General features: G+C 39.3%; 1 protein-coding gene across 1 annotated transcript in view; it reads left to right on the plus strand.

Moving 5' to 3' along the window:
- nfx1 (nuclear transcription factor, X-box binding 1) overlaps positions 1-19,627 on the plus strand; it is a 75,546-nt gene extending 55,919 nt beyond the window's left edge. The window contains exons 17-24 of the mRNA XM_073054238.1: positions 482-555; positions 1,997-2,098; positions 2,402-2,443; positions 3,996-4,094; positions 7,255-7,321; positions 8,189-8,334; positions 9,003-9,107; positions 19,137-19,627. Coding sequence (XP_072910339.1) covers positions 482-555; positions 1,997-2,098; positions 2,402-2,443; positions 3,996-4,094; positions 7,255-7,321; positions 8,189-8,334; positions 9,003-9,107; positions 19,137-19,215 — 714 coding nt within the window. The 3' untranslated portion in view covers positions 19,216-19,627. The remainder of the gene's footprint in view (positions 1-481; positions 556-1,996; positions 2,099-2,401; positions 2,444-3,995; positions 4,095-7,254; positions 7,322-8,188; positions 8,335-9,002; positions 9,108-19,136) is intronic.
- Positions 19,628-20,622: the final 995 nt, after the last annotated feature.

Consider the following 20,622-nt stretch of genomic DNA (forward strand, 5'->3'; position numbering starts at 1 on the left):
GGGAAGATTTGGTATGTTTTCAAAGGCACACCATTGTTCACACAGGTCAGTGACATCTGTTGCATTTTCATTCAGAACCAAAGATGAAAGTAAAGTTTAAAAGGAGTGCAGAAACTTGAGTGGAAAGGGAGCATGGAAAACACCACCCTTTTGAACTAGATTATGATCCATAGGGATTAATAATTAGTTGTATAGCAGATTATTGGAGTATCACTGTATTGCATACTTACTGCAACCTTTTTTCAAGGTCACCTGAAGCATGTGCAAATCCTGGGACTTTTTTTTTCAGCAGTATAATTTAGTGTAATGAACTTTCATAAACTAAGTTGAGTAAAATGATTACGTTACTTGAGTCCATTACTATGTAATCAGACCTTTAGTGTTTCAAATATGGGGAAATAGAATGACTGAAATCTAGCTTAACACTTAAAATGATTGATTTTTACATTCATTGTTATTAATTACAACTGTTGTGTTGCAGGTAACATTATATTGCAGTTGTCAACGCAGGAAAGAGGTAATGATTTGCAGTGAAGCTTCCAGTAACTACCAAAGGTTTGTATTGCTTCTAGAGTGAAATTCTACATAGAACATAAAGCTAAATTAATTAATGAATAACTGACAATTTTGCTGGGATGGGAGTGTGAAGGAAGCCTGTCCAGGTTTTTTTCCCTCAGGACTGGCCATTTCAGTTTGTGAAGTTATACCTCTAGCTACTGATTTTTCACAAGTTTCCCAGTTAGAACATAATCTTCAATAACATATGGATCATCTTTTCCCTAATCTTTCCATGTTCTCCTTGCTATGAGACAAAGTGTAGTGAATTTGTCCGTGATCAGACTTTACACTGTCTAAAACAGTTAATACATTCTGTTATCTTGAATGCATGGTATATCTATTGATGAAGATTGAAGAATGCACATTAGAAGGGCAGCTACCAACTTTGCCTTATTAGAAGTAGGCATGGAAGCATAACAAACTGATCCTTAGACCAGTAACAAAACTGCATACTTGGTGTATTTCTCTATGGATATACATAAACATGAATATGCACAGCAGCCAAAAAGATGCAGACTTGCACTTCAATGTCCCAGCATATTTTGCTGCATCAAGTCGAAGGAAATTTTTCCAACGCACATCCTTTCGGAAGCAGAGAATTCCAGAACTCATGAAGCCAGATAGATTTCTCTGGATGAAAGATGGCTGCATCTCCACAAATGTACCATACAGAGACACGACAGAGCCAAAAGAACAAATCTCCATTTTAAGGATGTTAGTAAAATAATATAAAACCCTTCATCTTGGAATCAGTGCTAACATTTGTTCATGGAAGTTAAGAATCACTTCAACCCTTAACTGTAATCTTGATAACCTGATGTTCAGATTAGGCATTAAGCTGTTTGTCATCCAATAAATTTGGCTCACTGATGGAACTTGGAGGCTAAGTCTGGGCTGAATTTCGCATTACACATTACGTCCTTGACCATTGAGGTAATAGGCAGATAAACAGTGAAAGAGTTCCAACTAACTTTCTCTTGTAAATCCTTAAAATATCAGATGTTGACAGTGATACAATATTTCAGCACATGAAGTTCCCTAAGTGAATTTTTCCTTTGTAGTTTGTGAGAATAACCTAGAGTCATACAACATAAAAATGGGCCATTTGGCCCACTGAGTCCCTACCAGCCATCAACTGCCTTTTTATGTTCACCCCATTCTGTTCTCCATGTTTCCATCAATTTGGCCCACATTCTACCATTCACCTATCACATTGCAGCAATTTGCATTGGCCAGTTAATTGAGATGTGGGAGGACCCACACAGCCACAGAGAGAACGTACAAATTCTACATGGACAGCACTGGAGACGCTGATTAAACCTGGGACAAGGGAGCTGTGATGTAGCAGCTCTACCCATGTACCACTGTGCAGTCCTGACATAAAGTGCTATCAAGTTACCTTGTTTTATATTCTGTTCTTTGTTTGATCTCTTTATAGGATAACTGCTATTTCCATGGCTAGTAAACTCTCTGACATACAGCTTGGAGACTCTGTGGAAATCAGTCGGCTCATTTCTAAGAAAGAAATTAAACAAACCAGGTAAGCCATTCTTGAATAGTACAGTAGCCATAAGGGAATAGATTAAATCATAGTAATTTACCAGTCTAAAAAATATAAGTTGAAAAAATTTAGACTACAAAATATGTTGCTGATTTATTGGACTATATTATCAGAATGAAGATGATGCATTATTGTATACAGTGTTTATTATGTTTAGTTCTCTTTAATTATAGTAAAATCTATAGCCTTAAATTAAGAGCATTTTGAAAACTTGTTGAGTTTTTGAAATGTAGTGCAAGGGTCAGGATGGCCACCCAGTAACTAACTTGCTTTTCCATGCAGACTGGAATGCGATCAAGAATGTGCAACGCTGGAAAGAAACAGGTGTGTTGTGAAACATTGTGAATTCAGACTTGTGTATGTGCTAATACTTCTGGACAAATAAACCTGTTTAAGACTGATGAAGTCATGTTACAGGCTGAAAATGTATAAACTATCAGAACAAAATTCCCCTGTTACAATAATAAGTTTATCAGCAAAGAGCAAGAAGTGCAGATGGTTCAGGAAATTGTAGAGGAACTGGTATTTTAAAAAACTAGCATGAAAAATTACAGAACAAAAAAGATTAAAGAGATAACACTGAATCACCTAAATTATTGTGAGGATAACGTGCATCCGATACTAAAATTGTTAGTTTTTAAGATCCTCAATGCCATTAGAGTGAGAGGGCAGAAACTTCACTTTGTGATTAGTAGCTTTAAATTTGGAAATTGAAAGTAATGAAATGCTTAAGGGGCATGAACTTTAAGAAAAATAGCTTGTTAAAAAAAAAAAGTTAGTGGAATCAAAAGTGGCTTGTGTCAGGCATCAGGCTGACCAGATTGAAATATCAGAGAAACCAACCTTGTGGAGAAAATGTCTTTTCTGGTCCTTTTATTAATTTTTAATATTACATTGTCAGAAAGCCTGGACTACCATATTCTGACACTTTCTTTACCCTCCCTGGTACCGTAGTTGACTGCTTACTGCTGCAGTCCTGTTTTGTCCCAACCTCGATACGAACCCTCATCACAAGGACCTTTCACCCCTTAGCATGGCCTTTTATTGTCTCTGCCCTATTGGCTGACGGTGCTTCATCCAAACCTCTGTCATATTCAGTTTTAACTGTCTCATTGCTGTCCTCATCGCCTTCTTCCACCCTTCATTAATATCATCTTTATAACTCCACTGCTATTACTGTAACCCATTCAAATCTTGTATCCCCGTCATTTCAGTTCTTGCCAGATTCTATCAAGTGGCTACCTTGATCTGCAGCAATCTTACCATAATATCACAAAATTCTTCATAACCAATGAAGTACTTTTGAAGTATACTTGGTTTGTAACTGTAGTTAATAGGCACAGTGTAATGCAACAAGTAGCAGTGTATAGGGGGAAAAGCTCTTTGAGAGTGCCTGGTGGCTCGGCATTTCACAGCTCTAGTGACCAAGGCTCAATCCTGATGTCCATTGCACATTCTTACTTTACTGTATAGGTTTCCTCTAGGTGCTTCAGTTTCCCCTTTCATCCAAAGATGTGTGACTTGGTAGGTTACAGTGACTGTTGTTGTTTGCCCCTGGTGTGCAGGTGAGTGAATAAAGTGGAGTTAGTGTAAGTGACATCTCATCTTACACTGTTGTACCTTTGACAGTACTTAACTGCCTCAGCAGTATAAGCTTGTAACTAATCAGATTTGTGAATTTGAGGTAAGGTTGCAGTCACAGGGTTGTAATTGTCACCAGTTATTATATGGCCCCATTGAACCACAATTTCAAGCAGAACAACATTCCAGCAGTTGGTGTTTGGGATTTGTCAGTGGCTTACTTGTCACCATATAATCTTTTAAGTTCCTCTTTGTTGCTGTGCATTACTATGTTTAACGTTCATCTTTTTAACAGACGGATAGCAGATGCTTTAAATATTAACCCTGCCTCAGACCCATTTCACACTCGCAGTTTAGGATCCAAGTACAGTGACAGTCTGAAGGAAGATGCGAAGTAAGCAAAGTCAAATTGATTATCTGCCTTGAAATGAAGTGTAGATATACAAGAACCAATGGTAGAACTATACTTGGTTGTGTAATATCCTGAATATAAAACAGATGGGTTAATGTGTCTATGATTTCTTTATTAGTAAGTTAAACAATGTTCTTAGCTAAATCTCTAACATAACTCGGAATGCAAGAAAATACTAACTTTAATCTGTTCTTCTCACAAGTTGCCTGTGTAAAACCACTTGCAGAATTCTGAACAATCTCTTAAAACTATCTGATTTTAAATTATTGTGAATCTGATAGATGTAAACAAAACAATCTGTTTTGTATTGGATTTCCATTTATTTTCCTTGTATCTTTTTAAAACAATGTGACTTTTCCCTTCGTATTGAGAAATCAGGGCATCTCTTGCCATTGACAACAACCCTAATATTGGTATGCATAGACAGTGCCTTGAAAAAGTATTCAGCCCCCTACAGCAATGTTCACATTTTGCTGTCTCATTTTATACATTTAAAATATGTTGAAGTAGGATTTTCTGATCTACTAAGTATTCTGCATCATGTCAAATTGAAAGAAAAATTTCAAAACCTGTCAACAAATCATTAAAAATTAAAGGCCAAAATTGTGAGACAGAAAAAGTATTCTTCACTAAATTTCTTCAGGTGCAATACTATATATTAAACGAACTCACCTGTTTTGTTGGTATAGAAAGTTGGAGGGTCACCTGAATGAATCCCACTCTGTCTGTAAGGTCCAACAGTATGATAGATTTCCAAAAGACCAAACCAAAATGAAGACACAGGAGCTCTCAAGACAAGTCAGGGAAATGATGGTAAGGGTACATGACCATCTCAAAGGCACTTCAACATACCTCGGAGCTCAGTTCAGTCCATCATGAAAAAGTGGGGAAAAATATGAAACTCCAGCCACACTGCCTCGGTCAGGCCACCCCTCTAAACTTAGTCGCTGGAGGAGAATGATGCTTTGAGTGAACTGTAGAAGTCAGTAGCTGCAACTGAAATGAAGTTCATGACTCCACAATCACTTTAAAAAGGGTATTTATGGAAGAGTAGTAAGGAAGAAGCCCTGGGGTTTTTTTTTTTTAAAAAAGCATATCGTGGCCCGTAAAGACTTTGCAAAGTGTCACTTAGAAGATACTATAAAGATGTGGAAAAAGGTTTTGAGGTTGGATGAGACTAAAGTGGAGCATATTGGTCTCCATGCTAAGTGGTACATGTGCATGAATTTAATACTGCACATCAGCCAGGAAACACTATCCCTACTGTAAAGTGTGGTGGACATAGCATTATGCTATTGTAATGCTTTTTAGCAACAGGAACTGGAAATCTGGTCAGGATTGATGGGAAAAAGAATGCTGCTAAATACAGAGAGATCCTGGATTAAAACCAGCTAGCCTCTGTCAGGAAGTTTAAACTGGCAGGAAATTTGCCTTTCAGCAGGACAACAACCTAAAGCACAATATCAGAGCACCCATGGAGTGGCTTCAAATGAAGAAAATTGTCCTTGAGTGGCCCAGTCAGAATTCTTACCTTAACCTGATCCAACATCTCTGACAAGACCTCAAGATTGCTGTCTACTGCTGCTCCTCAACTAACCTGCCACATCTTGAGCAATATTGTAAGGAAAAATGAGGAAATCTTCCTCCATCACATGTGTAAGGCTAATAGAGACTAATCCAAAATGTCTTCTGGCAATAATAGCTGTGAGAGGTGGATCAACTAAGTACTGAGCTAAGGGAGATGAATACTTTTGAATTGCTAACATTTCTGTTTTTGAATTTTTAGTTTTTCATGCTTTACAATTTTCAAAGGTTCAAAACAAGTTTAAAGGTTCATTTATTATCAAAGTATACAACTCTGAAATTCTTCTTCTCCAGGGAACCAAGAAAGAAAAGAACAGCAGGACGATCCTCAATCCCCAAATACCTCCTCCCCACACAAAATACGAACAAAAACCGAATAGGCTCATTGAACCCCAGATCCTCCTCACCCGCTCACAGCGTTAAAAAAAATGATTTTTAAAATGTTTATAGGCCAAGTCTGCATCCAAAACGCAGAAAACCTGGGTAACATTTTCTGGGCACGACTGCAGGCCTTTCCTGCTGTGTAGCAGAGTGATCCTAGCAGCGATCAAAAGGCAGTCTCCCTCTCCATAGCAGAGCGATCTCACCAGCGTTCAAAAGGCAGGCAGCCTGCTCTCACCTTCTGCATTTGCCTCTATGTCTCAATCTCCCTTGTCACTTTAGTCAGAAAACAGTGAAAGCTCTAATCAGTGAAATTGAGTCGAACATCGGCACAAGGTTCGTGCATGCTGCCTCTGCCTCCTGGAATCCTCTCAGTCTGCAGAGTGCTGGAACACCCAAACGATCTCCAAATTGCAAATCACAGGCTCCAATGGTTCCAGAGTCATATTCAAGATGAAACACAAACGTAAAAGACACAAAAGAAGTGAATGATCTATGCAGAAGATATCGACCGAAGGAGCGTTGTACGCAGGCGCCATCTTGACCCTGTTTTTTGGACTCAACTATGAATAAAAAAATTGTGATTCATAAATTAAGATTCTCAATTAAATTGCTCAAAATCCCTGTTTGTAATATTCATGTTACCAAAGGTTTGAGGCTGAATATTTTTACAAGACACTGTAATTGAATCTGCTCATGTTATTGTGAGATGTCTATTATCAGATTTTTTTAAAATATAAATAGCACCAAATAGACATTCCACAATTGAAATGGGTCTTTCAACCTTATTTGTTAACTCGTTTCTTCAATAAAATAGAAAAGGTTTAAAAAATTATTTTGTCTTCTGAGTAGAGAGCTGAGACAGTTTTCTTGTTCTATACTGTGTTGAATGATTTGGGAAAATGCTATAAATTGTGAATAACTATGTGTAATTGCTTTTGTGTTTGTGTTGAAATATGGACAGGTACAGCTTTCTGATAGATTAATATGAGATACTGAATAGCTATATGAAAAAAAAAATCCATGAGCAATGGAAGGCATAAACCTGGTTTTGTTTATTAAAAGTTATTTAGTTATAGTTATATACATGGTGCACTTAACTATTAAGTTCATAAATATATGGATTAATATGTTTATTAATGTGTGCTTAAGTTGTGTATTTTCTTCATGACTGTAGGAAAGATTTGAAGTTTGTGACTGAAGTGGAAGAAGAAATTAAGGCTCTGGTAGAAGCTGTCAATAAGGTTAGTTCACCAACTAATAAATGGCCTTTATTATTAAAATACTCTCACGTACATCTTGCCTGAATGCTCATTGTATAAAGGGAGATAGAATAAAGTGATTGCTTGTCTGGGCAAAGCTAAACACAAAACAAGAAAACATTACCTGTGTTATTCAATATTGACCAGTGCTCTTTTTGAAATTTTCACTCAGCAGGACAGTGGTATATTTTAGTCATAATTGGATTAATTAGGTCCATCTAAATGGCGGATGATGGTTGAAAAGAAGTGGAAATAACATTAGTCTTTTGTGTGATTTCGCCACAATACAGTATTATTTATTTAATAGATACAAAAATGCTGGAGGAACTCAGCAAATCAGACAGCATCTATGGAGGAGAAAAACAGTCGACATTTTGGGCTGAGATCCTTCATCAAATCATCCTCAAGCAGATGTGCTAAGCTCCCATTTTAGTTTAAGCTTCTGCCTTGGTGGCTGGGAGTTACATCATCTGAAAGTATTTGGGGGAAACTGGTCTTTTAAGTTTCTATTCTTAGGGATTCAAGGCAAGTTTCAAGAGAATATTAAATTTTTGCTGGAGAAAGAATAGAATAATACACTCATCTTTTTCCTATGGATCCTATAGAATCACATTATAATATGTTGCTTTGCTACCCTTTCAATTAAGTAATAGTGTTTAACAGATAGTTAAAAATCTGCAAAATTGTAATCTTGTTAATCTGAGGATTACAGCAATATTTCCATTCTTCCTTCCAATTGATAAACTGCCAAGTCAAAGTATACCAGTAAAGATAAACATCTTTAGCATGAATTATTTTAGTGATAATATTAAATATTTTCTTTTGTTTAAAAAAAAATATAATTTTCAGGGCAAACAGCAGAAGAAAAGTCGTTGCTTTCCCCCTATGAACAGGGAGCACCGCAGAATCATTCATGAGCTGGCTGAAGTCTATGGTGTTGAAAGTGTCAGCTATGATAGTGAGCCCAAGCGCAATATTGTTATCACTGCTGTGAAGTAAGTATGAGGAAGCTATTATGGACTTCTGGGGGGGGGGGGGGGGGGGGGGGGGCGGGGGGGGGGGGGGAAGAGTTCTGCTGTTCACATGTGTGATTTAGAGGGACAAATTTGACTCTGGGAAAGTTATTTAAATTTCCTTTAGGAGAACAAATCCAGCTCACTTTATATGATAACTAAAGATTTTATCAGTCACTGTTGAGGTTGGACCCGCTACTGAAAACTGACTTAATTTTAGAAGTAAGTAATAATTTCATTAAGAGCCTTCAGGAAGACAGTTCAAAATGGGAAATGAAGGGAAAGGGTTGAAGTGCAACAGTAGAAATTGGATGCACAAGTCACCTGACAGCAATGAATTATCAATTTTCCTAGCTACAGTGCTTGAAGATACTTGTTGAAAAAGTAAAGCAGTTATAAAGGAAGACTTCGTATTTTAAAACTACATTTCCTAAATGCATTTGATTTGTAAGCAGTAATTTATCACCGTAAAATTTTAGTTTTTTAGCTGATAACGTGCTGAAAACTGGCACATGATATGAAATTGTAGTAGTTCAACTAATTTTATTCATTTACACTCAGTACTCCCGAGTCAGTTATCTGATCCGAACTGTCGCAGTTTTTTTTCTTTCATTGTTTGAATGATTTCAATAAATTATTCTTATTCTCAGAGGAAAATCGATATGTCCAAATGTTTCACTGACTACTGTAATAGAGAGAGAGATGGTAACAAGACCACCACCACCAATTGCCCACTACAGGCAACAGGTTCCCAAGTAAGTAGCATGTGCAATTGTAATCTACCGACTGTAATTTTACCAATAAAATTTTTTGTGCACAAAACCAAGTTAAGTCTTAAAGAAAATGTAGTTATGTAAAATCTATTCTTTCTTTGGAACCTCTGAAATTAACATAATTGAAATGAAGTATGAATCCCAAAGAGGATGTCAGTGAACCAGGCAGGCTAGACATCCCTTCCAGCACTATACCAAAGAAGCCAATGCCATAATGTTTACATCCAGCAGCTTGAAGCTCAACAATGCTCACGTTGTTTCAGTTTTAGCCGTTTAGTTGAACTCTAACCTGATCCTGTCTTCTATCAAATCATAGCATTATACAAGGGCTAGGGACACAGATTCCAGTTGAGGGCAAGAAACAGAGATGCAGGGAAAGTTTTTTTTTTTTAAACAATCTGGAACTCGCTGTCTATGGGATGTTGGAAATGGAGAATGATTTCTAATGGAACGTGGATAAGCACTGGGAAAACTTGGAAAAATAATGAGCAATGCTACAGAGATAGAGCGAAACAAATAGAATTTACTAGACTGGTCAATAGAAACCCAACGTGGACTCAATGGACCAAAGCAAACTCCTGCATTCTAATACTGGAGAGGTAGCTGCCTTTCATCACAGTTGAAGCTGAAAATGTGAATTGACGTTGAACATCAAACAGTATAGGCCTTCAGCCCACGATGTTGTGCCAATCTATATAAACCTACTCCATGATCAATCTAACCCTTCCCTCCTACACAGCATTTCCATTTTTCTTACATCTATGTGCCTGTCTAAGAGCTTCTTAAATGTCCCGGTAGTAACAGCCTCTACCACCACCTTCTGCAGTCCATTTCAGGTACTTACCAGTCTGCATTTTAAATAAATAAATAAATAAATAAATAAATAGATACCTATAACATCTCCCTAAACTTTTCTCCAATCAATTTAAACAGCGATCCTTAATCTCTATCCCCCCCCCCCCACCACCCCGCTAATGAAGGCCAGCTCATCATTCACTGCCTTCACCACCTATGCCTCTGTTTCTCTACACTGCTAAGAATCTGCCATTGATCTTGTACTCTGCCTTCAAGTTCAATTTTCCAGATTGTGTTCCATCTGACATTTTTCTGCCCTGCTCTGCATCCTGTCCACGTCCCATGATAACCTCCCACACTATCCCCAACACCTCCAACCTTTGTTCCATCACCTACTCACCCACCCCTTCACTTCCTCATCTAAGTAATTTATAAAAATCACACAGAGCAGGTGTCCCAGAATAGATCCCTGCAGAGCACTAGTCTCTCTGTCTTCTCTGGACAAACAAGATCTTAATACACACCACCAAGTTTCTGTGAATCCTATGCCTCATAACTTTCTGGATGAGCCTACCATTGGGAAACTTGTAAAATGCACCTGTAAAATCCATAGATACCACATCTACCACTCTACCTGAATCATTTTGTTTTGCTACATCTGTGAAGCATGACCTGCCCTTCAAAGTCATGCTAACTATCGTAAGCAGAGAACACAACCAACCAACAATGATGACCTGTGTTGGGAAAGTGATTAAAGTACCGTAGATTTCGCACTACAGAGCGCACCTGATTAAAAGCCGCTGGCTCTAATTTTAGAATGAAAATCAATTTTGTACTTGTACAAGCCACACCGGATTTTAGGCCGCAGGTGTCCCACGTTGTAATATGAGATATTTACACAGAAAGATATTACACGTGAGGATTTTTTAATTTTTAATTAAATCCATATGGTAACAAACAAATACATATTGCAAATGCTTTTTTTTTAACCGTGCCTGTAATACGGCTACTTTTAAATATACATACGTATCGGTAACACACAAATTACGTTGCGTATACTTTTTTACTGAACAGTGCACGAACAACATTCCAATATCTCCTAGCGACTGGTAAAAATATATATACTGCAGCCTACCAGGAAAAGTTATTGATCGCCTTTAACTTAAAAGCAGCGTTTTCGCTCGCGTAATGCGCTCCCCCCACCTTCCCGTTTATCGCAAACCGGTATTTCCCACAAGACACGGCGAAACCGGATGTGACGTCTAGCATTCCGGGCTGTAGTACAGAAAACATACTAACAAATGAATTACTAAGCGAAAATATTATAAACTAAGTAACTGCCATAAAGGCAGCACAATGCTTTTCTTCGAGTGTTTTCCATGTTGATGAGGGTGAGTACAAATGACTGATTTACAATAATTTAATTGTGAAAGTGCGCTTAATTTATCGTACAATTTCATTGGACCTCTGTGAACTACTCATCAATTTTATTGGTCTACTGTTATGAGGCAAAATGTTTTTGGCGGCATGAAAAAAAATCATGCATTAGCCGCACCGTAGTAAAGGCCGCAGTGTTCAAAGCTGTTCAAAATGTGGGAAAAAAGTAGTGGCTTAAAATCCGGAATCTACGGTATTTTAATCACTTTCCCAACACCAGTTTAAACACAGGCTTAAACACGCAAACCCTTAATGAATTCCTAACAGCAATTGCACAGCATTCAACGAATCCTGGACGAACCCCCACAAATGTAACACCCTCACCAGGCTCGCATGCAAACTTGGTTTGTTAGCTGACTCTGCTAACATCCAGGGGACTTAGATGTGAGAAGGCTACCTTTCTTAATGTACATTTAGGGTCAGTATGATTTGGGTTCAACTGTTTGGATGTTTTGATTAACAGAACCCCAATTTGAGTGAATGTTGTGTAAGTACTGCCCATACGCCATTATTAGTCGGCAAGAAGTAACAGATCATACACCATGTACAATTATAAAGAAAGTGTATTTACTAATTTCAGCTTTATCAAATAGTTATGAAGAGAAAGAAAAGAAAAAAATAACGGCCCATTACAATTAAACCAGTCTAAATATGCACATGCATTGGAACTCATGTTGTCCAAAATCTGGGTGTAATCATTACTCATGGTGCTGAATTCTCACCACTAATCACCAGTAGAGCTTCCCATCTTGGACTCCTCTCATCTTGCAAATCACTCCTTGTGATCGCATCTTCCCACAGGATAGAATCCTATGGCCCGTCTTCCTGATCTTCTCTGCATCTCCCACCAAAAAGACCACTAGTGTCCACCCAGTTCTCTCTAGAAACTTCTCCCAGTTCCACCATCCTGACACAACTGTCCTAATTTAAACATCATAGCTGTTTATCTTTAGCTGAAACCAAGCAATTCTACTAGCAGGACAAGCTGCTTTTACAGCAAGCCCTAAATAAAATGCCCTAAAGCATTAGCAGTAAAAATCTCAACCAGGGCATTACCCTAATAAAAGCTTCTCCAGATACTTGCCTGCCTCCAAGAATACTCTCCAATATTTTGCACACCATTAACGTAAGACACACTGGTCTGGAATTCCCAGGTTTATCTATTACCCTTCATGAGCAATGGAACAGCATTTGCAATCCTTTTGTACATATGTGGCTAGGGAGAATGCAAAGATCCTCATCAATCCCTTCTCTTGCTTTCATAGTAACCTGAGGTATATCTTGTTAGGTCCCAGGGACTTGCCTATCTTAATGTTATTCAGAAGCTAAACATGCTTCAACACTATGTTGACCTCACATTCATCGAAGTCCCTTTCCCTAGTGAACACTGAAGCAAGGTATTCATTAAGGACCTCACTTACCTCCTCTGCCTCCAGGCATGTTTTCCCTTTTATCCCTGAGCAGTCCTACCCTCACTTGATCTTCACATAAATGTAGAAAGCTTTGGATTTCTGTTGAATCCTACTTGCCAAGGCCTCATCAAGTCCCCTTCTAGCACTCCTAACACAGTTCTTAAGCTCCTTCCTGGCTACGTTATAATTCTCAACAGCCTTACCTGAGTTTTATTTACTTCCCAAATCTTAACTATGCTTTCTTCTTCCCCTTAACTAAATGTTCCAACTCTCTTGACAACCATGCCAACTTTTCCCTCTCAGTGGGACAAACCTTTCCAGAACCCCATGCAAGTGCACCCTCAAAAACCTTCACGTTTCTGCTGTGCATTTCCCTAATAACATCTGTTGCCAATTCAAGCTCCCAAGTTCCTGCCTAATACCATCATAATTAGACTTACCCCAATTAAATACTTCCCCATATCATCTACTTTTATCCTTCTCCATGGCTATGCTAAAGATTGAAGTTGTGGTCACTATCTCCAAAAATGCTCGTCTACACACAGAGGTCTGTCACCCAGCCAGATTCATTGGGCTAGTATCAGATCCAGTATGCCCTTTCCTGGCACTGAACCATCCACATACAATCAGGAGTCCTTCTTGGATATATCTAAAAATCTGCTCCAACTGATCCTCCTGAACTATGGAGGTGCCAGTCAATATTAGGGAAGTTGAAGTTGCCCATGACAACAACCCTGTTATTTTTGCATGTTTCCAACATCTGCCTATTCACCTGCACCTCAGGGTCCCAGCGGAGGGCCTATATTCTATATAGAATAGAAAGGGAGTAACCACTCTGTTGGGAGTATTCTAGTTACTCCCTTTCTATTTCTGGCTTCAACCCACACAGACTCAGTAGACAATTCCTCCACAATGTCCTCATTATGCAAATGTGATTCTTTCCTCGATTAGCAGTGCCACCCCTACCCCCCTTTTACACCTCATCTAAACCCCAGAACATAAAGCGGCCATTCCTGCCCTTGCCCAGCCAAGTCTCTGTAATGACCACAACATTGTAATAACATCTACTGATCTATGCCCTTCACCCTCACTTTCATCTCATCCAACTGACTACATTAATGCCCTATCCTTCCTCTGGGAGGCAACATACCATCCATGTGTTTCATTCTTGTCCAGAATCTTCTATCTGTTCCCCTAACCAATATATCTGGTCTCATTCTCGCATTCCTCTTCTCCTCCTTCCCTTTTAAGTTATGATTCAGTGCCAGAGACCTGGCCAGAAAATCTGTGGTTTTTCCCTGTTAGGTCATTTTCACCCCTCCCCCCCCCCCCCCCCCGCCACAACAGTAAATTTGTTTTTGAGCATAATTTCCTCAAGGCTAGCCTGCAATGTCTGCCTGTTCCCTTTCCTTCTGGCAGTCACCAAGCTGCCTGCAACCGTACTGTGAAACTACCTCCCTGTAACTCGAGTCTATCAACCCCTCAGCCCCCTGAGTGATCCATTTAGTTCTACTTCTCTAATGTGGTCTGTGAGGAACCGCAACTGGATGAACTTCTTGTAGGTGTAGTTACCAGGGACACTGGAGGGCTCATTGATTTCCCACATACTACATGCAAAGCATACACTTATCTCTCTGCCAGTCCTACTGCTCTAACTGTACAATACAAAAGAGACCTCACCTTAGCCTCTGCTCACCCTAACCTCCAAACCAAAGAGTCGACATTTCACCCTCACATGGCACTTGCTCACAGCAGGATTGCAACCAAAACCCTACCTGCTGCTACCTTTGCCTTCTGCCTGAAGCCTTTTTCTTCAGGCGCTGTCTCTCCACACCTGGGCCACTAACTGCTTCATGCAGAGTCTCTTGATCCAAAGCCTCAGCTTTCTACTCTTAACACTGGCCTACTTGCACAGCCAAGTCTCTCCAAATGGCCACTCTGTACCTTACCCTACCTTATTGGTATTGGCTGCTGTTGATTAGCCAATCAGTTATTAACTAACAAATTCCAAATGTGCCTCTTTTAAGGTCCTGTTCAGTGAAGCGCATCACTGAACACTCATCAGAGAGTGCGAAGGCCTGTTTCCTTGATACTCACACATCTCAATCCAAATCCTGGTGTATTTTCAATGGTTAGACAATTAGCTTCACACTTGATATAATAATCTGGATTTAGGATAGTTATCTCTTGCACACTTCTCTCAGAATGAGATGTCTTGCTGAGAATCCTATGATAACAGGTGTTACTAGATGTAGTAGAGAGTGTTTAAGGTCCTTTCAATCTTTGATTTCAGTTATTAGACTGTTCTGGGCAGCCCTTCATTTTGAATGCTCAACTAAATCTTGGTCCTTTCCAATTTCCATGGCAAAATTCATTGAATCTTTCATTGATTTTGTTCTATGGGTTTATTGTCCACAAGAAAATAAATCTCAGGGTTGCATATGGTGACATACAGTACAGTGCCTTGTTACGTACCCCGTCACTGGGTGTCTTACCAGCAAAGGTAGAAGTGTCCGTTGGAGTCTGGTACTATTTTCAAAACAGTGTTTATTAGTAAAACATACAAATCAGTATCAACAATGCAAATATACAGATAATACACGTTAGCAATACTAAACCTAAAAGTGTGGGTATAATAATAATCAATAATAAACAAGCGCTATCGTTGTCTAGGGGATAATGAATTGTCATATGGAAATATAAAGTTCAGTTCATGCAGGCTGAGGTAGTTGTTGGTTCTTGTAGTCAATGTGTTGTTATAACCGTTGGAGGGAGGGAGAGAGAGAGAGAGAGAGAGAGCGATCAAACAGTGACAGCTATTGTCTTGCAAACCTTCCTTTACGATCTTGATCCGTCGATGTGTTGTTGTGGCCATTCAGGTATGACCCCTCTGTCCTTTAGCTAGACCATTCTTCTATGGTGGACTCGTCACCCAGGCAAGGGTGGACACACACACAAGCTCCCACCGGCCTCGCTATAAACACTGAGTTAAAATTGACCGATCCTTTGTTCGGTCTCCGATGCCCCACACTTTTCTCGTGGGTTCCAACACTTAAACAGTGCTCACTAGTGTGTCTCTTGGTGCGTCTCCTGGTGTGTCTGAGGGGTGTCTCCCCAGACCTCACTTTTATCCCTACTCACAGGGTCTCAGGTGTCAATCAGTTTTGAATGGCTTAGTCCATCAAACCAGCCCACTCCGGCTGTCCACTGAGGAATTTTAACGAACAGAATAGTACCAAGTAAACAGCCCTTTCCAGAGCCGTGAGTCTTACAGGAGTCATAATATGGTCTCTCTCCCCCGGTGTTATCAGCAGCAGATGTTCCCACTTGTTTTCCTCTTATCTGTGTCTCTCTCTCATTCCCTCTCATGAGCAGCGTGGTAACAGTAACAGTTTGTGATTCTCCCAGGGGAGGGGGGACATGGGCAACCTTGCACCCTTCTGCCCATCAGAGCTGTTCATCCTTCGTAACAGCCTATAAAACATATTCATCATCTTCCCCCCAACCCCCTGGAAGTTTTCTTGTCTTATTGTTTCACAGCATTAAATATCAGTGGATTTAATTTGGCTTCTTTTGACATTGATCACCAGAAACAGACATTTTTGTGTCAAAGTGAAAGCAGATCTCTACAAAGTGATCTAAATTAATTACAAATATAAAACACAAAATAATTGGTCACACAAGTATTCAGTCCCCTTCCTCTGCCCCCCCCCCCCTTTAATATGACACACCAAATCGTCACTGGTGCAGCCACAAATAAGAGAAAATCTGCAGATTCTGGAAATGCAAGCAATACACAAAGTGCTGGAGGAACTCAGCAGGCCAGACAACATCTAAGGAAAAAAGCACAGTCGACATTTCAGGCCGAAACAACTGTACCTTTTTCCCCATAGATGCTACCTGGTTTACTCGTGCAGCCAGTTGGTTTTAGAAGTCACATAATTAGTTAAATGGAGATCTGTTTTTGGAGACTTGTGTGCAGTCAAGGTGTTTCAATTGATTATAGTAAAAATACAGCTGTATCTGGAAGGTCCAACTGCTGGTCAATATCCTGGCAAAAACTACACTATGAAAACAAAAGAACACTCCTAGCAACTCTGTGAAGAGGTTATTGAAAAACATAAGCCAGGAGATAGATACAAGAACATTTCCAAATCACTGAATATCCCTTGGAGTACAGTTAAGTCAGACATCAAGAAATGGAAAGAATATGCCACAGCCGTAAATCTACTGCGAGCAGGCTGTCCTCAAAAACTGAATGACCAGACAAGAAGGGGCCTAGTGAGGGTGGCCACCAAGAGATCTATGACAGCACTGCAGGAGTTTACTGGCTGAGATGTGAGAGACTGAACATAAAACAAATGTTGCCCAGATGCTTCACCAGTCACAGCTTTATGGGAGAGTGCCACTGTTGAGAAAAAACTCAATGAAATCTCAGCTAGAGGTTGCCAGAGTACTGAAGTCAGCTGGAAGAAAGTTCTATGGTCAGATAAAACCAAAGTAGAGCTTTTGGGTCATCAGATTTAAACACTACACTGCATCAAATATACATCGTGAAGCATGGTGGTGGTTGCATCATGCTGTGGGGATACTTCACTGCAGCAGATCCTGGAAGGCTTGTGAAGGTAGAGGGTGAAATGAATGCAGCATAATACAGGGAAATCCTGAAGGAAAACCTGATACAGTCTGTAAGAGATAGCAAGATAGTGACCCCAAGCATAAGCCAAAGCTACACAGAAATGACTTAAAAACAACAAAGTTAATGCCTGGAGTGGCCAAGTCAGATTCCAGACCTCAATCCAATTCAGATTTTGTGGCTGGACTTGAAAAGGGCTGTTCACTCATGATCTAACAGAGCTTGAGCAGTTTTGTAAAGTAGAATGGGGAAAAGTAGTGTCCAGATGTGCAAAGTTGTTAGAGACCTATCCACACAGACTCAAGGCTGTAATTGCTATGAAAGGTGTAAATATTGACTTGAAGCGGGTGGACTTTGTAAAAGATCTCACTTTGTAGAGATCTGTTTTTACTTTGACACGAAAGAATCTGTTTTTGTTGATCAGTGCCAAAAAACCAAATTAAATCCATTGTAATTCAATGTTGTGAAACAATAAAACATGAAAATTTTCGGGGGGGGGGGGGATTGTGAATACTTTTTATAGGTACTGTGTATGTACTTTGATAAATTTACTTCCAGCTTTATAAGGCTAAAGTTTATAGGATCATAGAAAAGCTACTGTCACAGAAAGAAGATCATTTGTGTCATTACCTCAGTGTTGGTTAAAAAAGCCACTTTGTCCATCGTCCTCCAGGTCACGCATCCAAGTCAAATGCGAGGTTTTCTGCTTTGGCCATCCTTTCTAGTTTTGAACTCCAGATCTCCACCAGCTGTGGGGTGAAAGAAAACATTCTGTCTTCTCCATTAATACTACTACCAATTACTGTAAAATCTGTACCACCTCCCCCACCCCCCCCCCCAAGATTTTGTCACCTTTGCTTGGGGAAAAATGTCCTTTCTACCTACTCCATCCAAGCCCTCATATTTTATGCACGTCAATTAAGCTTCCCTTCGATTTCCTGGGCTCTGAAGCAAACTCCTTGTAAATCTGTTCTGCACTCTCCAGTGTTGTCATAGTTCTGTTCTAGTGTAATCATATACAGCTCTGAAGTTCTCAAATGCTATTTGGTGCCATATCCCCTCCCACCACCATTTCCACATTTTTTTCGTTTTTTGAAAAGCCAACCATAATTTGTTTGTGTAAGAGTTCCATTTAAGGGTTTTAGCTTACTTAGCTGAGACATCATATAATTTGATGTGACTGGACTTCAAGTACTCTAAGACTTTCTGAAGAATATTTCTTGTAGCTCATTCTGTGAATTTACCCAGAGAATGACACTTAAACACAGTAAATCTTCCCTGGGGAATTGCACTTGTGCTTTAGCAGATTACATTTAAACAAATAAATTGAGATTGATAGGTGAGACCGTAGAAAGGTTTTGAAATGATGAGAAAACTGAGCTATTGCCCTTTCTTATTCAGGAAATGTGGACTTCACTGACACAGCTACCATTTACCGCTCCTGAACTGAGGATGCAGTTAATCAACCATATTTGTGATTTTGGAAATGTATACAAGGATGCAAGACCTTGTATCCTTACCTGATTGCCATTATAGATGAGTGCACACAGCAGACAGCTGACTAGGTTATTGTGAGATAGCAGCAGAGTTGAATATATAGGTTTAAAGAAGACGGAAGACGAAAGCCAAACAGTTGTGCATTAAAATTACACTCAACAGATCAAAGTTAAATTTTGTAACATGCATGTTACTAAATTGCAAAATTCTAAACTCTTTTCTGTTATCACCCAGGATTGACAATGGAACATTCAACATGCAAAAACCATTTAAGGAGGAACCAATCATTGATTACTTTGATGTTCAAGATTAGAAGAATACTTTCTGATTATATTTGGAGTTTGGACCGCACATCCGAAATAAGTGAAATGCAGTAACAGATTCAGTAATTAATAACAGAGAGCTGAGGAAAATTCGTAGGAAGAGACAGATTTGGCAATCGTAAATTCAGTTCAATAGGCAGAACACAGTGGAATGCCATTCTACTCTGTTGGATATTCCAATTGTATGAGAAACACAAAAGTGAAAACAGCAACATCTATGGGGTGAAATGTGTACTGTACATTTCTGTCAGCATTTGTGCTGCCGCTGCAGACAGTGTTGACCCAAGGCTTAACATCGCTTTCTCATTTGTTTTGTGCTTTTGATAGAAACCTACTTTAGCACAACAATGTTAAAGGTGGCTGTGTAATTATTGAACTCAATAAAGATGAAATTAATCTGAACACATGAATTATACAGTCTGCTAACTAGAGATGCAATCTTGAGAATCTAGTTGCAAGCAGCTAGAATGAAAGGGTGATCCTTTATTTAAAAATCTCTTCCAGCATTTTCTCAGGCCCATTCTTTGCACATTTTTTTTAAAATAGTGATTCAATAAACCTTATTGTGTGTCTTTGCTGAATTGTTAGATGCTAATTACTTCTGAAACAAAAGGCCAGCAAACAGAAGATAAAACTGTGGAGCGTTTGATGCAGGCTAGTATTGTTCTGCATGAGAACACATTGTATTCTTCAAAGTACATCTGCAAATTATTTAGCTCTGGAAATGTTATAGTTCATTTAAACATGCCCACTTCTATGTTGGTCACTGGAGGTGATGTGTTTAAAGGACACCAATTACCAAAAGCTTTTCCTGTCATCAGCACTTAGACTTATTGATGGATCTCAATCATTGTAGGTTGTTACATCCCTGTTCAACAGTACAAGCTCAGAAGCTGCAAACCACTTATTTCACATAAATATATTCAAAAGGCATTTGATACAATGCCACATAATAGATGTCTGCAAAATTAAAATCTCTCTCTGAAGTATAAAGTATGGAGACAAAATTGACTTAGAGTCAGAAAACGAGCAATTTCTCAGCTTTCCATCTTGCATCTTGCAAAGTAAAAATCTTTGTTTTGTCTCCATCTAAATGTGCAATTTATAGTCATTTATAATAAATTGTATGTACAACAATATAACATAGAAATACAGTGGTGTCAGCATGAACTAATCAGTGTGATGGCTTGGCGGGAGAAGCTGGCCCGGAGCTTTTTATCCCGGATGGTAGCAACTGGAATAGATTGTGGTTGGGGTAACTCGGGTCCCCAATGATCCTTTGGGCCCTTTTTACACACCTGTCTTTGTAAGTGTCCTGAATAATGGGAAGTTCACATCTACAGATGTGCTGGGCTGTCCGCACCACTCTCTGCAGAGTCCTGCAACTGAGGGAAGTA

This window comes from Hemitrygon akajei, chromosome 8 (assembly GCF_048418815.1).
Source record: "Hemitrygon akajei chromosome 8, sHemAka1.3, whole genome shotgun sequence".
NCBI classification, from domain to species: Eukaryota; Metazoa; Chordata; class Chondrichthyes; order Myliobatiformes; family Dasyatidae; genus Hemitrygon; species Hemitrygon akajei.